Source organism: Rhinopithecus roxellana, chromosome 4 (genome assembly GCF_007565055.1).
Source record: "Rhinopithecus roxellana isolate Shanxi Qingling chromosome 4, ASM756505v1, whole genome shotgun sequence".
NCBI lineage: Eukaryota > Metazoa > Chordata > Mammalia > Primates > Cercopithecidae > Rhinopithecus > Rhinopithecus roxellana.
The window spans coordinates 78106256-78130539 of NC_044552.1; the positions used below are offsets into that span (position 1 = coordinate 78106256).

General features: G+C 38.2%; 1 protein-coding gene and 1 long non-coding RNA gene across 2 annotated transcripts in view; one reads left to right on the plus strand and one right to left on the minus strand.

Annotated features, from left to right (window-relative positions):
• LIN28B (lin-28 homolog B) overlaps positions 1–17700 on the minus strand; it is a 140716-nt gene extending 123016 nt beyond the window's left edge. The window contains exons 1-2 of the mRNA XM_010352513.2: positions 17583–17700; positions 4247–4295 (exon numbers count right to left, since the gene is read on the minus strand). Of these exons, the coding sequence (XP_010350815.1) occupies positions 4247–4295; positions 17583–17600 (67 nt within the window). The 5' untranslated portion in view covers positions 17601–17700. The remainder of the gene's footprint in view (positions 1–4246; positions 4296–17582) is intronic.
• Positions 14189–18411, plus strand: LOC104653511. Its single transcript, XR_746693.1, has 3 exons — positions 14189–14337; positions 14499–14534; positions 18017–18411. It is a non-coding gene; the product is annotated as an uncharacterized LOC104653511 (long non-coding RNA).
• The last annotated feature ends 5873 nt before the right edge of the window (positions 18412–24284 follow it).

A 24284-nucleotide genomic window follows, 5' to 3' on the forward strand; every position in this document is an offset into this window, starting at 1 on the left:
TTGAATGTGGATGCAAAGTGTGGAATACCACAACTGAACTACACTGTACAGCAGAGTTATGAGATTCACAGTCTTGCCTGATTGGGGGCCTCCAGTATTAGTGGAATTAAGGTAAGGTTCACTGGAGTGGTCACTGGTGTCAGAGGTTATCGACTCATTCATTTCCTGAGAGGGACATCAGCCTTTCAAGTTGTGTAGAAGGCTTTTTCCAACTGGGAACCCTGAAAAATCCTCTAAAATTCGTTCATGAAGAATTTAAGACAAATGCATTTACATACCTTGGGGGAGGGTAAAAGAAAGGGGAAGAGAAGAGGCGAGGGAAGGGTAGAGGGGAAAAGGAGTAAGAAAGCAAAGAAGTTGGAAAGGGAGAGAAGTAAAAGGAGACACATTGAGAAACACAAAATAATCACTCAGCAATTTAAGAATAGGGCACTGTCTTTTCTGCGCCTTCCCCCCAAACTTTTGAGCCTAAGATCCTTTTAAAATATAAATTGCCCATAAGCTCTTAAAGCTCCTAGAGTGCTTCTTTCACATAAAGTCGTCCTATGAGTTTCCTAGAATGCTTTCCAATTTGTCACTTTCCTGAAGTCTTCTGGTTTTAATTTTTTTCTCATTTCCTACTTGTTTTTAGTCCCTGAAAGACCTGTGTTTGACTCAAAAGGCGTGTTTTATTCCTGCAAAAGCCAAATACTTTATAGCTTGACTTACAGTTCTTTCAAAATGTCTTTAAAATGAGTTCAAGTAGCCACAAAGAATCGTCAATGTACTGGGGGGGAAAAGCCTGTTGGCTATCACAATCTTCCCCATTTAAAAACAAGGTACACGTTTTCCCAGACTTTTTTCCCCCAACAGTACAAGGAGCCGAAAGAGGTGCCAGAGCCCACCGTCGTTGTTTTCAACTATAAGGAATGAGTGACTTCTGTTAAAGCAGAAACAATGCTTCGGTTCTTCTTAAAACTAGGAGGAGGGGCTGTGGCAATGCGGCAAGTGACTCCACCCGTTCTCTCCTCCCCGCAAATAAGGCGGGGTCTGTAGCCCAGCGCTGCCATCGCAACCCGCCTCTCCAGGCAGGTCGCTCCCCAGGCGGCCCAGACCTGAGACCCCAGACCCTGCGCCAGCAGATCTGAGCTTTCCCTCCACCTTCTGCAGCTTCCTCTCACCTTTCTCTCCCCAGTCACTTTTCCCTTTATTCCTCACTTTACCATCTCCTCTCCCTAAGCGGTGTAGATCCAAAGAAGGCTGGTGATTTCTCACTAAGGGACTTTTACATTTGTCATCTTGCCCCAAGAACACCAAACAAAAGAAACCCCTGCCTTCACCACTATGGCAAAACACTATGCACAACCTACTATTTTTACTGAATTTCCAGACGTGTATCATTTATAATTTGATCCCTTTTCCTATGAGATGCCAGAATCTCCTAAAGCTAAGATAACTGCAGTCAAAGAGAGGGAATCCGAATCCAAGAAAATGACCACCCCCACCCCCACCGGGCCATGCCTAAAACTGAGCTGTCTTCCAGCAAACCCGGCGCCGTCCTTTCGGGAAGCCGCGATGGCAAACGTCGCCCTGGGCCTTCGGAGGATCAAGAAAGAACGTCGGCGGGAAGGGGCTGGACGCGCGGCTGGGGGCGATTTTCGGGATCTCTCTCTGCCCCTGGCAAGATCTCCCCTGCCTGAAAGCCGCCGACCCGCCCGTCGGGCAAACTGTCCTGATTCCTTCCACCCCGTTTCGGTAAACCACTTGGCGGTAACTTTCTTGACATTCCTACGACATGGAGTCAAATGCAAGGCGCGCCCGACTGGGTGCGTGGGTCTTGCAGCAAAGGCACTTCAGAATATAGTTGGGTCGCTTTGCTTTTGTTTCCAAAAAGCGAAATTCTATTCTCATTTAATTTCCTTGTCTGGAGGCAAAATGCTCTGGCTTCACACAATTGGTCCAATGTTAGAAATTGAGACTTTCCTTAAATACCTTAACACACTTTCCCCAGAATAATAAAGTAAAATTATGGAAATACAGAAACGGATTAGCATAAATTTTAAGTTTCCCGGACAAATTGCCTTTATATTTCAAAATTTGCCTTTACATTTCAAAATTTGCAAATGCTTCCTTCTCTTTGGTCAGTTATGTTTCAGTAAAACATTGAGAACAAAATCCCGAAAAGGAGCATTATTTTAAGACTGACATTTTGTAGAAAAAGTATTTTTTAACTCTTTTTAAAAATTATACATGATAGCTGTAGAAAGTATCTTTTTAAAAACTTGGAATAGCAAAAATCCTATTACGTTAACATACTTCTCTCCCAATAAGCAGGAAAAATATTTTCCAAACTGTGCTCAACAAATACTTTCTTAAATGACTTTAATTAGAATAGTAACAGGTTAGAAAAATCATTTAGTACTAAGTTTTACATTACTTTGCCCAGAATGGCACAAAAGTAAGCTTCATGTTTTAGCTGCAAAATGAAAGTATTTTTCAACTGTACTACTTGAACATGTATGTTTCCTAATTTAAAGGTCCTTTTTGCAATAAATACCATGAGTCTGTGGAGCAAACACTAAATAATGTTAATGTACTATTCTTTCTTCCTCCCTCAAGCAATTAATAAAAGTATTCTTTTAAGTTCTATTTCATCAAAAGAAGTAATCAACTGAAATAAGAATGTGGACCGTCTCCCAGGTATTTATTTCAATATTTACCCTTTGGGTTTATTTGGAGGGAGAGGGCAAGTATATCAAAAATGAAAGAGGAAAGAAGAGTGGCAGGGTAAAAGATGAGACAAGTTAAAATAAATCTTCAGGCTTTAAAGATGCCTGAAGCAAATCAGCATGTGTGAGAAGCAAATCTGTGGAGAAAAAGCATCAGCTAGAAAATGGAGGCCAGAATTCTGGTCCTATTTACCAATCTGTGGCTTTGGGCTAATCACTAAACTTCTCTGGGACTCAGTTTCTTCATCTGTAAAGTGAGGAAACTGGACCAGCGAATATTCAAAGTCTCTTAAGTTGAAACGTAATCTCTAGAAATAACCATTCTTCTGGTGAAAGTGGTACCTTTCCCCTCCAATCCTTTTTAATCACAAGGAAATACAGACATGAAACTTTATTGCAGTCACTTAACACATTGGTGTTAACATTATTTCCCAACAGAAAAGAAAAAGGTCTCTGAACTGGCCCCAGCGAAAAACCGCAGTCGATAATAAGGGAAAAAAAAAAAAAATAAATAAATGAAAAGAAAACAATAATAAGAGAAAACTAGCTGGTATACTAAAACATTTGTAGCAACTTTTGAGAATCTTCTTTTTCATGATACTAGAGTATCATCTCTATGTCAAGATTCACTCTAAAAAAAGCAGTTTCTCAAATGGAAATCCTATCATGGTTTCCTCATTAAACTTTTTGATCCTTACTGCTTTCCTCTTGCTACTCACAATCCTATATTGAAAAGTTTAATAACAGAATAACATCATTTTACTTGTAGTTATTATTAATATTCATATACTTTGCAATATCACAGCTCCTATGCATGCCTTCAAAGTGGTACTTTGGTCAAGCCAGAGTAATAAATTATTATCAAAATAAGATTGTTACTAAAAAATGGTACTATAACTTTTAAGTTAATTTTAATAATATAAGAAAACATGTCAAAAGTCTGAGTTTAAAATATTAAAGTTTAAATGACTCAGTTTTGCAGTATCAAAACAAGGAGCAAATTCTGATATATGTTCATGAAAAGCAAGACAGAGCTTCCTGGATAAGAAAAATTTCCTCAAAATGTCTAATATATTATATTGTGCTATTTCTGTTATGATAAATTATTTTAAAACAGCACCATGTCTCCATTTTTAATTTAATTCAGCAAATATTTGTTAGTGCCTATTTTACTTTGGGAGTTACAAAAATGACCAAGCCATGAATACTTTTCATTCATCTCCATAAGCATTTAAATATCTATTATCTATGTTGCTTGAGTTACAGCAAAAGATATCACAAAATACAATACTGCTAAAAGTGGGGTTGGGGGAAAGTGGTTAATTAGAAGAGGTTGTCCACATAATTCTTATGGGAATACCAGTTTTTTAGATGGAGTGATCAGGATGGAGTATAAGAGGACTTGGTACCCATCTTGCCAAAGTAGAAAGGATGGAGAATTCCTGAGGGCTGTCAAGTTCTCATATGCCTCTAGTGATCTTGATCTTTTAAAACATTAATTAAACAAAATATTTAAAAAAAAAAAAAAAAAGACTAACCTGGGGCTGATGAAACCTGGTTGAATGACCTCATCCTCTTCTGAAGAACCTAAAATCAGAGAGCTCAAGTCAGTACTACATTAATTGCCTATTTAATTGCCTCTTCTTCATCCTAATGGCCATTAGAAAGCAATAAAATGCCCAGGTTTAGACTCTGTGAAGAGACCTGTAAACTTTTTTTTACAGTTTAAGACTCACCTAGCAAAATTAGATAACCAATTGGCATATACTTGCCTTTTATATCTAGTAGAGGACACTAATTTAAAGAACATTTAAAACATTTAAAACCATTAAGATGCAGTCAAAAGATCCCAATTTCACGAACCATGCAGTTTAAATTTTAATATTTAATTTTACACTGTAATTTTAAAATACTAATATTTTTTCCAAGCACAGTTAAAATCTACTTAACCTAGAATATCATGTTTCTTGAAGAACTAACTTATTTGACTTTTTTCAGATATATTTTAGAAGATAAATCATGAGAATCTAATGATGATACTATAAAATTGATATTGGGGCTGTTGCAGTCAAGTGAATGAAAAATTACATTAATGGTAATACATTTAATCATTAAGTATATTTTAAAATATCTAATACACATTTTAACTCATTTTTAAGTGGATTAATATTTTTTAAAAAGCAAACAGTTCTCATTTTTTAAATATGAGCAAATACTGATGTTTCTAATATATCCATTGGCAGATGCCACAACACAATAAAACTTGCGATAAAGAGGCCACATAGTAATGAAGTATAGTGATTGGAAGAGGAACTCCTGGTGACTACTAAATTATTGTTTTTATCCTTGGGTCAGTTATTAAGGTTTGCAAAACAGATTGATGTGAACATGCATGCACTCACCTGCTACACCAAGAGTTGTCTTTCCTTAACTAAGTTTTACACACTATACCTACTATATCAACTCACACAAAAAAAGTAAAACCATTCTGTGAAAATTCTTTAAGTTGCAATCTCTCTTCTCAAAAGGAAATGGAGAATTTTCCAAGTGCAGAGTTCTACTGAATGTTGACCCAAGGTTCTTTTTACAAAGGATGACCATCCCACTGAGTCAGATTTGAAAAGAATAGAGGAAGAATATGAACAAAAGGCACGTGAACCTCTGTATATTAAATCCTTCAGTTATCCTGTGTTTTCAACCAAAAGACACAAGATAATGACAGATCCTAACTATAACAAAATTCTTTACAGACACTTAATGAAATAGAGCTTTCCTTTACATTGATCCTGTATCAAGTTTTATTTTGCACATACGGCTTATGTCTGAGTATATTTAATTATCGTACATAAATATTTCAGCACAACTGTAGCTTATGCCTTTCTGTTCTAATAGTCCACAGCCTATTCTTAATGCCACCTGCTTATATTTAGAGAAGAATTCAAGCCAACACATTTTAAAGATGTGTAAATACAATAGATAAGGTTAGTAAAAAAAAATAAATAAAATCTTTGCAAATAATTTGGACAAATTACCACACATAGTAGGTTTAATAAAGTCAAAATCAAATAATGCAAGAAAGTTGGCTAAATAATGCTGCTTAATTCAAGAGCTCTAACTGTTAGCTTTTGGGGTTTTCTTTAAAAAGCCAATTTGATAATAACATTCAGATTTTTCACTATTCAAACTTACATATGATGTCCTTGGTTATACTAGTTTTAACAGTAATGTCCACTTCAAAGGAAAAGTAACAGGAAATTATTTCACAGTTAATGTTTTTCACTATTAATAGTTTAAAATCGTTCAAAAACAAGAGTAGAAAAAACAGAATTAAGTTTAAATAGAAATATTATCATGTATCCATCCAATATTGACTGAACAACTATGATAGGAATGAGACAGGTATAAGCTGTAAAATATTTATAATTTTAAATGTTCATATTCTTATTCTAGGTGACTTTTTTGAAATGAAATATCAGGAGTTAAAATAACTCTTCAAATGCATGAATACTCCAAAAACAGCCACTCATATTTTATACATGAGTATTTATATTTAATTTTTTTTTTTTTAGACAGTTTTGCTCCTGTTGCCCAGGCTGGAGTGCAATGACGTGATCTTGGCTCACTGCAACCTTTGCCTCCCAGGTTTAAGCGATTCTCCTGCCTCAGCCTCCCGAGTAGCTGGGATTACAGGCATATGCCACCACGCCTGGCTAATTTTTGTATCTTTAGTAGAGACGGGATTTCATTATGTTGGCCAGGCTGGCCTCAAACTCCTGATCTTGTGATCCACCCACCTCAGCCTCCCAAAGTGCTGGGATTACAGACATGAGCCACCGTGCCCGGCCTTGTATTTAATAAATTTTGGTAAAATATTTTATTTAATAGAGTTAATTACGTTTTCTTAGAAAACAAAAACCTAAACCTGTGAAATCCCAAAATACACTTCTCTGCCCCTATACTAGAATAATCTCCGTTCATCATTTAGATCTCTACTTAGAGCTCTTTTTCATACTGTTCCATACTGAATACAATGTCTCTACCATGTAATAGTGTACTGTGGTTTAACAGTCCATGAAAATGTTCTCTCTCCCCACTGAACTCTATGCTCTGTGATTAGAGAGACTGTGTATATTTAGCTCGTTATCATAATTCTGGCATTATTTTGTGTTCATTATATTTTTTGAACCAATGACAATGAATTCCTGTACCTGGGTTGATTATTCCTAGGTTGGCTTTTACAAAAAAAAAAATGGACTTGTACACAAAATGTTTTGTTAAACTATCTTTTCATAAAAAATAATTGGATAGGCAATTCATCACTTATAAATATAAAATACATATATTATAAATATAAAATACATATATACGAAATAATTCCAATTATTTTATTTTAAATATATGACTTACTGCTATAGGAGTGCCTAACTTATAAGGAGTATCCATCACAAACATTCTTAGATTTCACACTTCTTCCTATTAAAATATATAACAATATTCTTCACAATTATACATTGTTCATTATTAAAATCCACTGTTGTAACTAAATGTAAAGGAAACTGATTGCTATTATGAATTATATATTGTAATTCATTCAAAAATTGCCAGTTGGTGCGGTGGCTCATGCCTGTAATCCTAGCACTTTGGGAGGCCAAGGCAGGTAGATCACCTGAGGTCCAGAGTTCGAGACCAGCCTGGCCAACATGGTGAAGCCCATCTGTACTAAAAATATATGAATTAGCCAGGCATGGTCATGCATGCCTGTAATCCTAGCTACTCAAGAGGCTGAAGCAGGAGAACTGCCTGAACCCGGGAGACAGGGGTTGCAGTGAGCCAAGATCCTGCCACTCCACTCCAGCCTGGGTGACACAGTGAGACTCTGTCTCAAAAAATAAAAATAAAAATTGCCAAGCTGTTAAGTTCAGAGAAATGAAGTGATGAATAAAAATAAAATACTACTACATTTCACATTACTCACAATTTTATTTCAATTCACATCACGCAAACTTTTACTTCTAATACTAACAAATGCAAAAGTTAAAGTTGCAAAAATGATTTAACAATCAGGAGTAGTATTCACCATAATAAGAAAAATTATTTCATTACTTATTCTCATCCCCAGAATTTTTCAACATTTTAAAAAATACTTAAGATAATTTTTAGTTTCTGTTATGGTCAGTATTTTCTAAAATAACATAAGTGTAAATTAGATTATAACTTACTATAATAAATATTCACTTTATGGTTCAAAGAAAAATTAATCTACAGTATGTCTCAACTATCACTAAACTACATTCTTTGGAAGGCAACATAGATTTTTCTTTCCTAGCAAGAGAAAATGTTTTAAAATAACACTACTTAAAATCATATAGCAAACATATTAATATTATACTAACACCAGAGTAAAACCCAAAGTACAATACTGATTTAAATTGACTATAACTTAAAATATAACATACACATCAGATAAAATATTAAACATGAAAGTTCGACACTGAAGTGAATGCCGGTGCTTTATGAAAGTTGTTTCCTTACATTGTCCTTTAAACAAACATTTAATATTATTCGCAATTAGTCAACAGACTAAATTCAAATGCTGCCTCAGTAAAATCAGGATAAATTATTTTGCAATTTAACTGAACATCCTACTTTAATCATAGATGTAGCTGGAAATGTTGCTAATGTACCCTCAATCATACACAGGAACAGAAAATCTAAACAAAATAATCTACTTAAAAGTAAGAGAAATAGTTACACATGACTTTGTACAGTTTAAAAATATTAGGCTACTGGAGTTTGAAAACAAGCTTCACATTCGGTTAAATATTTTTAAAATTACCAAGAGAAGAGAAAATTTTATATTAGGAAAAAAAATCTCAAAGTTGCATTATTTCTTGTATTTATAGAGTATATGATTTAATTTATAATATATCATATGAAACACTCAACCTTAAATTGGAGGGTAGTATTTTGGCACTGCTGAATCATGGAGATAAACTTAATTTTCTCAACCATATTACAATTATAAATTTTATTGGTTTCATATAAGATATGGACAGCTCTATCATTCTCTTCAAATACTGTAATAAAAAGAATTATTTTGGAAAATAAAAACAAATGAATAATAATGAGACGACTGGCATATTTTCAAAATTGTTTAAAGACAATATTATGGCACAGATAGCAGCTGGTAAACACAATTCTTTAGCTTAACTGTAAGCTACCATACAGTTGAGCCACAGCACAGTTAGTTTTGCTAATGTGTTTGTTTGTATTTCCCAATATGAAATAATAGCTTTATGTAATCAAGCTCACAGCCCAGTCATTATTAGATCACATTAAAGAAAAGTAAAAGAAAGCTATAGTGGTTTCAGATCAAAAAGATCAAAATAATGGCAAAATTCCTGCCTTAAAAAAGGTAATCACATATACTTTGAAGGCCCATCATAACTTTAAGACAAAACTTTAAAGTGGCTTTTTGGTATAGTAAACAAAAATGATTCTAGGTAAAACTGAACACTTCTTTTAATTACAATAATAAGAACATTTTATTGACATACATTTTAAGTTTTAATATACAACATTATTAATGGTTCAAAATTTATATCATCACCAGAGATTAACAACTAAATGAGAACTTTTAGTGTATTCTAAATATTTTCAATAAACATTTTAATAAAGATAAAGAGACACTTTACAAGTACTCATCCTTACAACACTGGGTGACCTACTGATGTAATAAATGTAGTATCAAATAAAAAAGGATTTTAACTAACAGAGGAGATTATAACAGACTAATATAAAAGATAAAACATAATTTACAGATTTTTTCTAAAATGTTAAATCCACAAAATATCTATTTTTAACCTATACAGTCTAGAATATTTTAGTTAAAATGTTTTTGTAAAGTCTGAACAACTGACGCAAAGAAAAATGTCTGAAAAACATAAAAGTAGCATTTCAGCTCTTGCCTTTCCAAACAACTCTGTAAAATACTGATTTGAAAATATCTAGAAAATTGTAAACATGTTTTTCCACCATTAGAACTGGCCATTCAACATCAAGTCTTTTTCTCCATATAATTAAGCTTTTGTTCCACTAAGAAAAAACTAGAAACTGATTGCTTGAAAATGAGCTGCATGCCCTTTGTCCTGATTTGTCACCTTTGACCCTTAATTTGATGATCCTGCATATCAACCCATTCTATTTTTAGAAGAATCATGTCAATGTTCTATGCTTAAAATAGTACTTTTTACTGATATATTAAATGTATTACAACATTCCTTTTCAGGTAATTTCTACAATGGTTTCATACTAGTACTCATTTCATATAACGTAGAGCACAGTAATATTGTAAGCAGTGAAAGCCTGGTGCTTGTCCTGTTTCAAACAATGGAAAATTTCCCCCAAATGACAGGTCAATATCACCATAATTTCAAAATTTATATTCTTATTTTAAAAATTATTTAATGTTTTTAAGTGGAATTTTTTTCATGAATGATTTCTAATTTGATTAAGTTTGATATCACATATTTTGATGTTGGTTTTGATCGTGCCAGAATATGAACCTAAATCAAAAACTGCAAATATCAAGTTCATACTCTACCTTACGGGTAGTGTCAATTAAAACTGTACAGTTTTTGAGTTAAATAACTAGTTGCTTAAACGGGTTTTAAGAATCTTGGCATCATCTCCAAGTGGCAGCTTTCAAAGAAAGAGAAAACCTCTAGCATTGATTCTATTGATTTTACTGACATTATTCAAAATCAATGTTACACAGTAAATTAATATACTTCAGGGATAACATTTCTCTATCACAATTTCTGATGATTCCAATTCAACTAGGTGAAAAGCAAAAAAATAAAAGTATTTATGAAATATATATGCATATATTTCCTATAGTCACGATGCTACTTAATCCCTACACAATTTCTGTGTACTGTACAGTTTTCAGTCAGATTTAGCAGGGACCAATATGGCTGTCTTGATTCAGCACTGTGGCCAGCGACTTTGTTGAGCATCATCGTGTCAGAGAAATCCAACACAGTAATGTACATGTATACAAGTACATGGTGGGCAAAGTTCCTCAAAACAATAACATTCTGTATTTCATATATTTCAAGACTTATTCATATAAATCAACCTTAAGTATTTGAATGTAAAGAATTTCCATTGTTCTTGGCAAGCTAGAAATTCCTTACTTTATGGTTCATCAAAAACAGTAGCTATTTGTAAAGAAAATATAGTCCCTTTAAAATGCAAGAAAATAAGATACAGGTTCAAAAGCATTTAAACAAGAAAACTGAGTATTTGAGAATTTTAAAAGAAAATTAAATTCTATTAAAAAATAGTTAATAAGAAAACTCTTTAGTTGTCCAAAAATTTTTAACGCCACTTTCATAATCAATAATTTAATTACTTCTAAATTGATTCATCTCTGTATCCTCATGTTTCATTTTTTAAATCAATTCAACTTTGGATTAAGATAAATGTTTATAGATCATCTCCTGACCTGAACTTGCTAATATAGTCCCCAAATTTAGTAGCTGTGCCTAGCGCTTCAATTATTTTTAAAGAGACATCGGTCTCACACCTGAAGACTGTTATTCATACATGTTTTATTCAATAACTTTTTTCCTTTAATCATGATTTGTAAATTATGACAGCAGTGTGTCACAAATCCCTAATAATGTTACCAGATGAGATACCAAGCATTGTCAAACTTTTAGGCAGTTAAGATCTGTTTAGTCTTCTCTTTCTTCAGAATAAACCGGAAAAAAAAAAGCCAAACTTAAATTCACTGTATTTTGGGATTTACATGTGCAACACACTTAAAAATTATTCTGAAGACTGACTTTGAGCACTACTATTTTAAATCTCGATTTGCTTCCCTTACAAAGCATAAGACTGACATATCTCGCCTCACAACCTAGCGATTTTTAAATTTAAATCCTGACTAATTTCACAACAAACTTTTTATTGTTTCTGAAAGAAGTCTAGCAGAGAATATATATAATAAGACACCATACAGTCTGACAAGGATTAATGAGAATATAATTATTGAATCATTTGGTTCCAGATCTATTAATTGAGAAGCAGCTATAAAGTTACCAAGAACCAATATGCATTACAACCCGATCCAATTCCTTAAATTTTTATGACCCTATATTGTCAAGCAAAGATTAGCTGATCCTACTTGTAAGATGGAAAAGTCAAATAAAACTTTTTTATTCATTGGTAGTATAGCTCCTTCCCCACTAAGTGCTAGAAGAGGCCTTGTGTCAGTTTCATTTCTAAAGCTCTGTAGGAAATTAGGCACACTGCAAAGATAAATAATTTGGGAAGCAAGAACTTTCCCTAAGATGGACAAGGGTGTAATTATTATTGAAAATGGAATACTGATTATTATGTTCACTTTTGTTAATTTATCATATGACTCCTCTATAAAATCTATGCAAATTCACAACAGAAGAAAAAAATGGCATAAATTTCATAGCAAATTTTATATTTTTAAAATCATACGAATTGGCATATATTTCCAAGAATTCACCCTTAAATTTTAAAATTTCCCTGAAAGCTTTCATAAAACTGCGATGTTTTGTACTTATTGTTGGACGTAAAAATGTGCTTTTTAAAAAAGCACTTTTGCATTATCATCTAAGTAAATATGGTAATAACTAGCACCCAAAAAATGAAACATTAAGATTTTCTTGATTAGAGTAAAAATCACTTTACGTCGTATTTTTTCCAGCAATGTTGTAAAACGTTTTAAATTCATTCTAACACTAGTTGTCAGGTGTAATTTTCACTTCCATAGCACTTGTGATCGAGAAATAAAAAACTACAATAGAATAGGAGCATAATTTATTTTTCCCTTGCATTAACAATAATAGGTATAAAAATCTTCAGTGGAGAATTTAGGTCCATGAACAGTAATACTTGGCAACCTTAAAAACCTACGATGAAAACAAATCCACAAAGAACTGAAGGGAACTCAAGGAAACACAGGCACCTAAGATTTCATTCTGTGTTACATGAAACAATTCAAAATGGCGGACTTACTATTACTTACATTTAAGAAATTTCCGCAATAAGGGCACTAAATACATACTGTTAGATTTTACCCAAAAACACTCAATATTTACCAACGTGCAATTTTTAAAAAAAGTTTTTGGAGTACAAATCCTCATAAAGCCCCGCATCCAATGTTCCAGTCAGTAGTCAGTTAATGCTCCTGCAAACGTATCATTTCTTCTTTGGTTTTTCCTTTTCAAAAACAACCTAAATCCAAGTGCGTTGTTCCCCGTTCTTTTCAAAATCCTTAATTTTAATTCATGAATTTACATCACCGACACCGAAGCAAAAACGATCCCCGACGCCTGCCCGGTACAAAGCAGCTCGGTTTGCGGAGCGCGAAAGGGAGGTGCGCACGCCCCCTGGCGGCGCGGCCCCGTGCGTCCCAGAGGAGCCCGCACCGGCCGCGAGGACCAGCCGCCGGGACCCCAGCCCGCGCCGCACCCTCGCGCCCGAGTGGCCTGCGCCCCCGCCCTGCCCCGCCCCGCCCTCCCGCTCCAAGCCGGCTTTGGCCGCCCGGCAGCATCCGCAGCGGCGAGTCCGGGCGGCCGCTCTGGCAGCGCGGTGCCCATACCGGGCGCCGACCCAGCAGCACGGAGCGGGGAGAGAAAGGTGTGAACCCGGAAGTACATCGACTGCCCGCGTCTTAGTGGCAGCACCGGGGCAATAAATCAGGGCCAGCGAAGGAAAGACGCTGCGCGCCGGCTCCCGAACCGCAACTTGTTGCGAGACCTGTCACTTCCCCGCGGTGCCCAGTCCTCGCCCCTCCCAGGCGCTCGCGCCTCCTCTTTTCTTCCTGCTCCTCAGCACGGAGCTCCCCTCGACGTTGCTCACGTGCCAGACTCGGGACCGCGAACGGCGTCCGCACCCGCACGCACACCCGGCCACGCTCGCACTCGCGCGGCCGCGGGGCCGGCTGCTTACCTCCGGGGCCTCATGGTCGCGTCGCTAGCCTGGGTGTGAAAGGGGGAGAGGGTGTGAGGACGTGTGTGGCGTTCAGTCCCGGAGGACTGGGCGGAGGAAGGGGCCTGGAGTCTGTCACTTCCTGAGGGAGCGCGGAGGTCGAGAGACCTGTGAGGCGCGCGGCGTGGCCGGGAGGGTCAGCACATTGTGAGCCGGCAAGGGGACGCGGAACAGCGGGGCCGCGCGCGGCCACCGGGCGGAGAATCCGCTGTCGCCACCGCTCCGCCGCCGCAGCCCGGCGAGTGGCGGGGCGCGGGGAGGAGGGGGCTGAGCCGGGTTGGGGAGCGCGGGGCGCGGCGGCGGCACCAGGCGGTTCGACTGGAGCCCTGCGTCAGCCGGCGGCACGCGCACACCTGCCCGCCGCCGTTCCCGGCCGCGTCATTGGCTGCCGGCGCCGAGCGCGCGAGATTGAACCTTCCATTCATTCCAGGGCCGGGCGGGCGCGCGCGGCCGCGCTGGAGCTTTACCGCGGGCGCCCCCGAACCCCCGAGGCGCGTTCCCGCGCAGGCTCGGGCGCGCACGGCCGCTGCCGCCGTTTGTTCTGGTGGAGGCTGCGAGTGCCTGGGCCTGTGACTCCCGGCTCTCCGCGCGCAGCGTCGGTCCGGGAGGGAAGCTCACATGGCCGTCCCTGGGGTGTGACTGGAGGGAGGCGGGACGATGCTACTACTTGCTCCCCAACCTGACACCCTGGTGCGGTAAAAATGTAAGAAGGTAACAAAATCATATCTGAAGCCCAGGTCTTTTCTTTTACTACAGATGCCCTGGACATCATTCCGAACAGCACAATTCAAGGTAATAATAGTCATGTATTTTAGAATCCAGTGAGCATCATAGACAATGCCAGAAGTTTGGGGAACCTACTGTCAGCTGTTCCTATTCCTAAACAATAAGATACTCAACATCAAATTGGATGATACAAACAATAATCATCACTCAAAGAGCCACAAGATCTGGGGCCCAAAATACTGTGATATACACACAGTGTTGGTATTTTGGTATATGTTCACGAAATATCACTGCTTTCTCTCCTGTAATTTTCCACCTGATAATTTTATAGTTCTTTTTTATACTTTGGTTAGTTTCTCATCAGACTTTCGGAACTAAACAGTACTAGTCAATCATTATCTGACCAGCTACAAAAATCGAATATAGCCTTGTAATCTGGACTGTTCTGTGGAACTGATTAAAGGGATTAAATATTTCAGCAAACTAAAAATGTGTTCAAAAATTTAAAATATAGGACATAAAAACAAAAGTGGAAAACTTTTCAAATGAAAACAGTTTCATTTGAAAATAACTAATAAAGGCCAGTTCACTGGCTACTATTGTATAACTAAAAGGCAAATCTGCAAACCGTTGCTGTGTGATGATACATTTCTCCCTTTCAATTTCTGGATTAGGATTAAGAAACCAATTTATCTATCAAGGGTAACCACAGTCTAGAAAAAAGCATCTCTGGCCTGGGAGTGAGATCAATGCAGACAGACTGATCAGAAGCAAAATCCTGTTGTGACCCCTCCTAAGAATTTTCCACATGGGCTACCACCTTCAGCAGATTCCCTGGATGGCTGCTCAACTTTCCATTGGGTTAGTGGAGTGAATACCACTTACTTTAAAGATGCTTTTTCACTGGCAAGTATGTAAAGTATCTCTTACATTACTTTGCTAAGTAGTACAGAGGATTCTTTCAGATACAATTCTTAGTTATAATCATTGTATCAATTTACACTATGATTCCAAATATAATTTAGAGGAAAAAGATGTGGACATAGATTACTGGAAATGAAAAACAGCAATTAATTATCACCATCTGAAATGTGATATGCTTTGACTTTAAAGCATTATAGTAGGTTTTTACTTTTGAGTAGAGCTTACAAATGCACTTATAGAATGAGCTCTTTTTTTTAATAGCTATGTTTTTAGGTATTTTGTAAGCCTTTCAGCATTTAAGTGTGATGCATATTTATGCAGTACCTATTTAAAGTCCTGAGAAAAATTGTAAACAGAAAATAAAAAATTAAAACACCACCCAGGGTTAGTATCCCAGCACTCAAGAGGTCATCCTTCTTTTCGATTTCAAACTAGTTATCATCATGCCGTCATGCTGCTGTGACACAAGTAAGAAAATGGGACATTATAATATTTAATGTATTATTTTATATAAGGTACCTGAAAGGGGTGATGATGAACATTGATGGGCTAAGTAAGCATTTATTAAGGAGTATGTTAGCATGATTAGAGATGAATGAAAAGCCATAAGAACAAAGGAATTTATCGTTTATGTATGGCTCTTGGCAATTTCTTTTTCTTTTCGCATGTTTTTTTTTTTTTTTCTTTAGGTAGGGTCTCACTATGTCCCCCAGGCTTGAGTGCAGTAGTGCAATCTTGGCTCACTGCAGCCTCCACCTTCTGGGTTCAAGGGATTCTCATGCCTAAGTCTCCTAAGTAGCTGGAATTACAGGCCTGCGCTACCACACCCAGCTAATTTTTGTATTTTTAGTAGAGACGGAGTTTCGCCATGTTGCCCACGCTGGTCTGAAACTTCTGGCCTCAAGCAGTCTGCCCATCTGGCCCTTCAAAGTGCTGGGATTACAAGTGTGAGCCACCATGCCTGACCGGGGCAATTTCCTTCTAAAAGTGAAACTTGGCAATTTCTTTCTAAAAGTGAATCCTTCTACCTGGGACCATGGTGATAATTTATTTTACTTTATTTCCAACCTCCCCTTTTTTAGAGACGCGGTCTCACTCTGTTGTGAAGGCCGGTGTACAGTAACACCTTCCTAGCTCACTGCAGCTTCGACCTCCTGGGCACAAGTGAGAATCCATCTTCAACCTCCTGAGTGGCGGGGACTACAAGTGCCTAAGTTTTTTGGGTTTTTTTTTTGTTTTTTTTTTAATGCCTTTTTTTTTTTTTTTTTTTTTTTGTAGAGACAGGTTCTTGCTGTTGCCCAGGCTATTCTCAAACTTCTGGTGGCAAGATATCCTTGTGGCTTTGGCCTCCCAAAGCACTGGGATTACAGGCATGAACCACTGTGCTCGGCCTGCTTTACTTTTAGAATATATCTAATAATTATTCCCAAAGAGAACAGGCTCTTACTCTTAATATCTCCAATGCCTACAACGGTTCCTAGAATATGGTAGTGTCTGAACGCACCCTGATTATAGTTTCAAGGAAATACTTAGCAAGACCTTTAGAAAACATAAAATGCAGTGATTCATATTTCTCTTGCCCTCTATTTTTTTATGATTGGAGTATATGGAAGCAAACCCCAGGCATCATGTCATTTTACTTATGAATTACAAGTATTGAGTGTTATAATGTTGAAAAACTAGGCTTATATATTTATTATACCACATTAAAACAATTTGAAAAATAGAGTTGGCCTGGCGCGGTGGCTCACGCCTGTAATCCCAGCACTTTGGGAGGCCGAGGCGGGCGGATCACTTGAGCCCAAGAGTTGGGGACCAGACTGACCAGCATGGTGAAACCGTCTCTACAACAAATCAGGCAGGCTTGGTGGCGGGCGCCTGTAGTCCCTGCTGCTGGTACTCAGGAGACAGCCGGGAGGCGGAGGCTGCAGCGAGCAGACACTGTGGCCCTGCACCGCAGCCTGGGCAAAATGGTCACCGCTTCTCTACAAAATATTAGCTGGGCGTGGTGGCGCGCGCCCGCGGTTGTGGCTATTGGGGAGGCTGAGGTCGCCCGCCCGCCCGACCCGTAGGCAGAGGTTCCAGAAAGCTAAGATCGCGCCTCTGAACTCCAGCCTGGGCGACAGAGTGAGATCCTATCTCAAAAAAAAGAAAGAAAGAAAGAAATAGAGAGTTTAAAAATAAACTTACCTGGCGGCGGTGGCTCATGCTTGTAATCCCAGCACCTTCCTCAGAGGCTGACGTGGCGAATCGCTTGAGCCCAGGAGTTCAAGACCAGCCTGCGGAAAATGGCGACCTGGCTCGCTACAAAATATTCGCTGGGCGTGGTCCGCGTGCCTGTAGTCCCAGCTATTGGGGAGGCTGAGGTGGGAGGATCGCTCCAGCACGGGGGCGGAGGTTGCAGTGAGCCAAGATTGCGCCACTGCACTTCAGCCTGGGCAACAGTGCGATCCCGTCCTAAAATGGAAGAAAGAAAAAGAGAGATTTAAAAAGGTTGGCCGGGTGCAGTGGGGCACGCCTGTAATCCCAGCACTTAAGGAGACCGAGATGGGCAGATCGCTTGAGCACAGAAGTTCCACACCAGCCTGGGCAACACGGTGAATAGCATTGTATTTGCTTTCTAGGGTAGCTGAAACAACAAAAATCAACATCTCACAGATCTGAAGGCTTCCGTGTCGATTCTGGACTGTGATGAGAATCTGTGCCATGCCTCTCTCCTGGCTTCTGGTAGACTCGGGCATTCCTTAGCTTGTAAATGGCTGCTGCTTGTGTCATCACATTGTCTTCCCTCTCTACTTATCTGTCCCCATGCCCCAATTTTTCCTTTTCAGGCGCCAGTCAGATTAGGACCCACCCTAATGATCTCATCTTAACTTGATTAACTACAAGGACCCTATTTTTAAGTCAGTCCACATTTACAGAGACTGGGGGGTAGGGCTTCGACATCTTTTTGGAGGGACGCAGTTCAACCCATAACAAGAATCGTTGTTAGAAGTGGATGATTTTGCTTCTTCACTGAAAAATTAGTATCATTCTGCAGAGAACTGACTTGCTGCACATGGCACAGATTTTTCGCATTTATCATAGTAAAAGAAATCAGTCACGAAAGCTTGTTTTAGACTGCTACATACCTATCACAAGTATAAACTATTTTCAACATTAAAAGTTAATAAAGCAAGCACTGTCACCCAAATTATATGATATCTATTGAGCACTCCCTTGTGTACAGAAGAGGAAAATGAAAAATGAACAGGAAGTTTAACATTCATAAAAACTGTTGGCTGCGTGCGGTGGCTCACTCCTGTAATCCCAGCACTTTGGGAGACCAAGGTGGGTGGATGACCTGAGGTCAGGAGTTTGATACCAGCTGGCCAACATGGTGAAACCCCATCTCTACTAAAAATACAAACATTAGCCGGGCGTGGTGGCGGGCTTCTGTAATCCCAGCTACTCCAGGGGCTGAGGCGGGAAAATCGCTTGAACCGGGGAGGCAAAGATTGCAGTGAGCCGAGATTGCGCCACTGCATTCCAGCCCGGCGACAGAGCAAGACTGCATCTCAAGAAAAATAATAATAACTCATAAAAATTGTGACAAATTTGTGTTTGCCTATTGAACTGGCAAAAATCCTAAAGTTTGACGACACACTGTGTTAAAATACAGATTTAAAGTTTTAAAATAATTTTTTGGTGAGGCTCTAGGTAAACCCATACTTTGATACATTGCTGGTGGGAGTACCAAGGGGGCACAACATTTAGAGAGGAAAATTTGGTGAAATCGAAATCTCTCAGAATTTAAAATATACTCTATGACTTAGCAATCCCTTTCCTGGGAAATTATCCTACAGATTCGAGCGCATCTTATACACATAATAGGAAATGATGTGTATACCTGGATTGATTTTTATAATAGCAAAAGAATGGAAATAACCTACGTGTCCACCTACAAGGGCTGAATAAATAAACAATGGTACATTGAGATGTAAAATCCTTCTGTGTATTTATATGGGAAGAGCTCCACAATACATTGTTACGTACAGGAAGCTGCATGCCAAACATCACATATGCTGCTTTTGTGTGAGAAAGGAAGGGGATAATCAGAATATATGTTATACTTATTTATATACTTGTAATAATTATGTAATATATTTATATACAGAAACACTCAGAAAGATATATAAGAAACTAAACGATTGCCTATTGTGGGCAGATAGGGAGATCAGAATGGATGGAAGTAGGTGTGGGAGCAGTATGTTACATAGTTTTGATTTTTCAGCCATGTGAATGTACAACTTATTTTTAAAAATTTAGTAAGAACAGTAAGGTTATGAAAAACTATTGATGCTACTTCTAGGAACAATGCCTTTAAAAACCTGTATTTTGAAAACTCAATTGCTAGAATAGATAACCTCAAAAACAATGGATAGATAAAGCAAATATGGCAAAATCTTGATAACTGTTATCTGGGTAATGGATATGTGGCATTGTACTAGTCTCTCTAGTTTTATCTATATTTGCACATTTTCACATTTAAATGTTCTCTCAATAATCAAAATTTATGAAATTTCATAAGAGGTATCCTTAAAGTGTTATTTTAAAATTGTTAATGACTAAATATTCTAGGCTCTGGGAAGAATCTATGTAATTCAGAGCTTTAAGGTAGGTGCTAGAAACAGCCAGTAAAGCCTCCTTTGAATAGATGGTCTTGCCAAGTATGTGGACCGGAAAAAAAGAATGCTTGGCAGAAAGACTATTTATGATTACAGTTCAGTCATATATGAATCTACAAAACCCAGCTTTTTAAAATAAAACTTCTTTATCCACCTCCAACTTCTGAAAAAAATCATTGTTCATTTTTTAATTTTTATTTAAAATTGTTAAAGCTGTATTTTAAATTATTAGAGCCATGGTGTAAAGGTTTTTATCTTACACCACTATCAGTTTTTTTTAAAAAAGTGCTATGCCCACACCTCTGTAGAGGAGACAAAATATCTTATCCTTCCATCCTTCTTAGGTTCATTAGCCAGGGCCCTGTAAATTAGACTAACAAATGTTGCAGGAGCCTTGTAAGATAATGAAGAACTGGAGAAATAATTCCACCTAAGCATTTTTATAGTAGGTTTGTTGAAGAGTGGAGAGTCTTGGGAAAATGTGATAGGACAAAAAGATCTGAGCTAACAGTGGTAAACTGGGAGAAATTTCGTGTGTTCTGTTTGTTTGGATTCCCCTGAGGGTGCCTCCATCTTCAGAGATAAAGATGCCCCCTTCCTCCGTGTATAGGAAGGGCACCTCTCATGTGAGGGTCTTATGACCTGCCTCAGGGAAGCAGGGCAAGGTCAGACAGTTCTAACATCTGCATTTCTCAAATTCCTTCAGCTTAAAATATTCAGTTGCACCAACGCACCATACTTTAGGGTAGAATGCTGTGAACCCCATCACCTCCAATTATGTATATTTATTTATAGATTGTATACAAACATGTACAAGTAGAAATTTAAAAGAATGAGATTTTTTAAATTGTAATTATGTGTCTCCCATTCTTCATTGGATTATCTTCTATGCTTATCCCATTTGGAGGCTTTGGCCATCCTATCACTGTGGCCACAAACATAGGCTGGAGGTCAGGGACAGTGAGCAGCCCTAATCCTGCTCTGCTATTGCTTAAGGCATAGTCAGAACAGAAAAAGTACAAATTCATAGGATGTTTTTCCCCACTTCTGGACAATTAAGATCCAATACTTAATGTAGGTACATTAGTATCATTTTTGTATATTACAATATAATAATAATTTAGCCCCATGAGGGCAGTTGTTTTCCTTATTTTCTCTGGCAACAATAAATAATTGTAGAATAGATTAAATATTTGCATGGCTTTCATCAAATTATCTCAGGCCTTCAAGGCATAAAATGATTTATTAGCCCCATTTTATAGATGTGAAAACTGGTAATCTTAAGTGAGATAAGTGGGCTTTTAAGTAAAAGAACTAGTGTTCAAATTCAAATCACCTGATGTTCAATGCAGTATTCTTTGTGCTCTAGCGCTTCTTCAGTCTGACATATTTTTGTTTCAGGTTTTTAATTCACAAGTAAAGGAACACCTCAACAACCATTTTTTCATTTATACCTATAAAAAATTTACATATTCTTACAGCTGGGCGCAGCAGCTCATACCTGTAATCCTAGCACTTTGGGAGGCTGAGGCGGGTGGATCACCTGGGGTCAGGAGTTCAAGACCAGCCTGGCCAACATGGTGAAACCCCGTCTCTACTAAAAAAAAAATAAATAAATACAAATAAAATTAGCCGGGCATAGTGGCTGGCGCCTGTAATCCCAGCTACTTGGGAGACTGAGGCAGAAGAATTGCTTGAACCCAGGAGACAGAGGTTGCAGTGGGCCGAGATCATGCCATTGCACTCCAGCCTGGGCAACAAGGGGGAAACTCCGTCTAAAATATATATATATATATAAATATATATATAGTTCTTATATATATATTCATATGTATATGTATTCTTACTTTTACTCTTACATATTCTTCCTCCATTCCACAGATCTCTTAAATCCTCAGATTTTAATCTTAACCTTGCTTATAATATCTCTTTCTTTATTCCTAGATTTTGCTAAAATTTTGAAATTTAAAAAAGTATACTGTTATTCAAACTTTTCATTAATTTCATAATTAAATAATTCTAACACTTATTAAATGGTTTATTTAAATTAGTGCTCTCATGGCCCTTTTCTATTTTAAAAACATTTCATCCTGGCCAGGTGCAGTGGCTCACACATGTAATCCCAGCACTCTGGGAGGCCAAGGCAGGAAGATCAGTTGAGGCCAGGAGTTTGAGATCAGCCTGGGCAACATAGTGAGACCCCATGTTTACGAAACAAAAAATATTTAATCAGCTGGGTGAGGTGGTGCGCACATACATCCCTAGTTACTTTGGAGGCTGAGGCAGGAGGATTGCTTGAGCCCAGGAGTTCAAGGCTGCAGCGAGCTAGGCATGTGCCACTGCCCTCCAACCTCAGCAACAGAGCAAAACTCTTTCTCTTAAAAAAAGAAAAAATTTATTCCATCATCAGTCATTGACATGCAATTTAAAAAATGAGATTTTAAAAATAAAATTGTAATTATATGTTTCCTTTTTCTCATTGGATTGTCTTCTGCACTCATCCCACTTCTTGGAGGCTTCTGGCTTTGAGCCTCCTATCAGTATGGCCACAGACACATACTGGATGCCAGGGACAGTAAGCAGCCTTAATCTTCCTTTGCTATTGCTTATGAGCATAATAAGAACAGAAAGAGTACAGGGTAAAATTATATTGATACAAGCATTCTGCTGCCATAAACAATAATTCAATAGAAATAGAATTAAAATAATAATGTTGGGCCAGGCATGGTAGCTTACGCCTGTAATCCCAGCACTTTGGGAGGCCAACGCGGGTGGATCACGAGGTCAAGAGAGTGAGACCATCCTGGCCAACATAGTGAAACCCTGTCTCTACTAAAAATACAAAAATTAGCTGGGCGTGGTGGCACATGCCTGTAGTCCCATCTACTCGGGAGGCTGAGGCGGGAAAATCACTTGAACCTGGGAGGCGGAGGTTGCAGTGAGCCGAGATCATGCCACTGCACTCCAGCCTGGCAACAGAGTGAGACTCTGTCTCAAAAATAATTAAATAATGTCACTAATAATATCTAACATTTATATAATTCCTATCTGAAGTCTGATACAAGTGCTTCACGTGTGTTCTTTTATTTAATGATCACAACAAACATCTTAGTACCTAAACTCTTCTACAGGTGAGGCTCTTCCAAATTATGCAGCTGTTAAGAGGCAGGAAAGAAGCAGGGATGATCATGATCTCAGGTTGTACTTCTTGATTAATTGCTTCTACTCAATGCTGAGATTCTTGAGGCTTGATTCCCACACAGGAATTACAAATTTAAGAGTGCACCAAATGCTGGCTTTTGGTCTGGTAGGGAAGTTGAGACTTTCCCTCTGAAGATTCAGGTCTAAGTCTGCTGAAATGAATTGACAAAAGACAGATTAACAAGAGAAAAACCAATCAAAATGTATTACGTGCATAGGCACAGGAACCACATGAAGTATGAGACTCACGGAAGAGCCAGATGATTGAAGTCTCTGTAGCATACAGAAAGGAATAGAGGCTTGGAGTATGGCAACAGCTTATGGGAGGGAGAGGGGAGGAAAGGCATGGTGAGCAAAGGCTGTCTTGTTTTGCAGATGAAGCCTCAAAAGTAGCAGCCTTTAGAAAGAAAAAAATGGTAGTCTGTGGTGAAAAATTTTTCTGTTAGGCATTTAAAAATGTTAGGACATTTGGTCTCCTTTTCCTGGAGTCAATCTTTCCTAGGTCTGGATAAGGGGACCCCTGAGAAAGACTCTGTAGCTGCTGTTTATTTCACTAATGTAGATTTCCCCACAGAATGACAGCTTTTAGGGAGCTATTTCTGTGGTCTGTAGCCCCTCTGAATAGCCATCTTAAAATATGCCATAGAAGTATATTTTGGGGTGGCATATTTTGGTTTCCTTCTGTCTCTGAATATATCTTCTGTCTAATCTTCCTCTTTTAAGATTCCATGAAGGGAAGATGACATGCACAAAAGTTTTTAACTAGATCCAAAGATACCAAGTTTAGAAATGGTCTTCAAGGGACTTCTTACTCCAAATGTTGTAAGTGTGTTTGAGTGTACACTTTTACTGGGATGAGAGTTCACAACCTTCATCACACTCTCAAAGAGATCCATAACCCACAGGAGGTTAAGAACCACTGACTTAGAGGATGTGTGAGGATCAGGTAACAACTCTCCTCTAGGAGTGCCAGTGCTCACATCAATGGTAAACTGCACTTCTAAAAAAAGAGGCAGAGGGAATT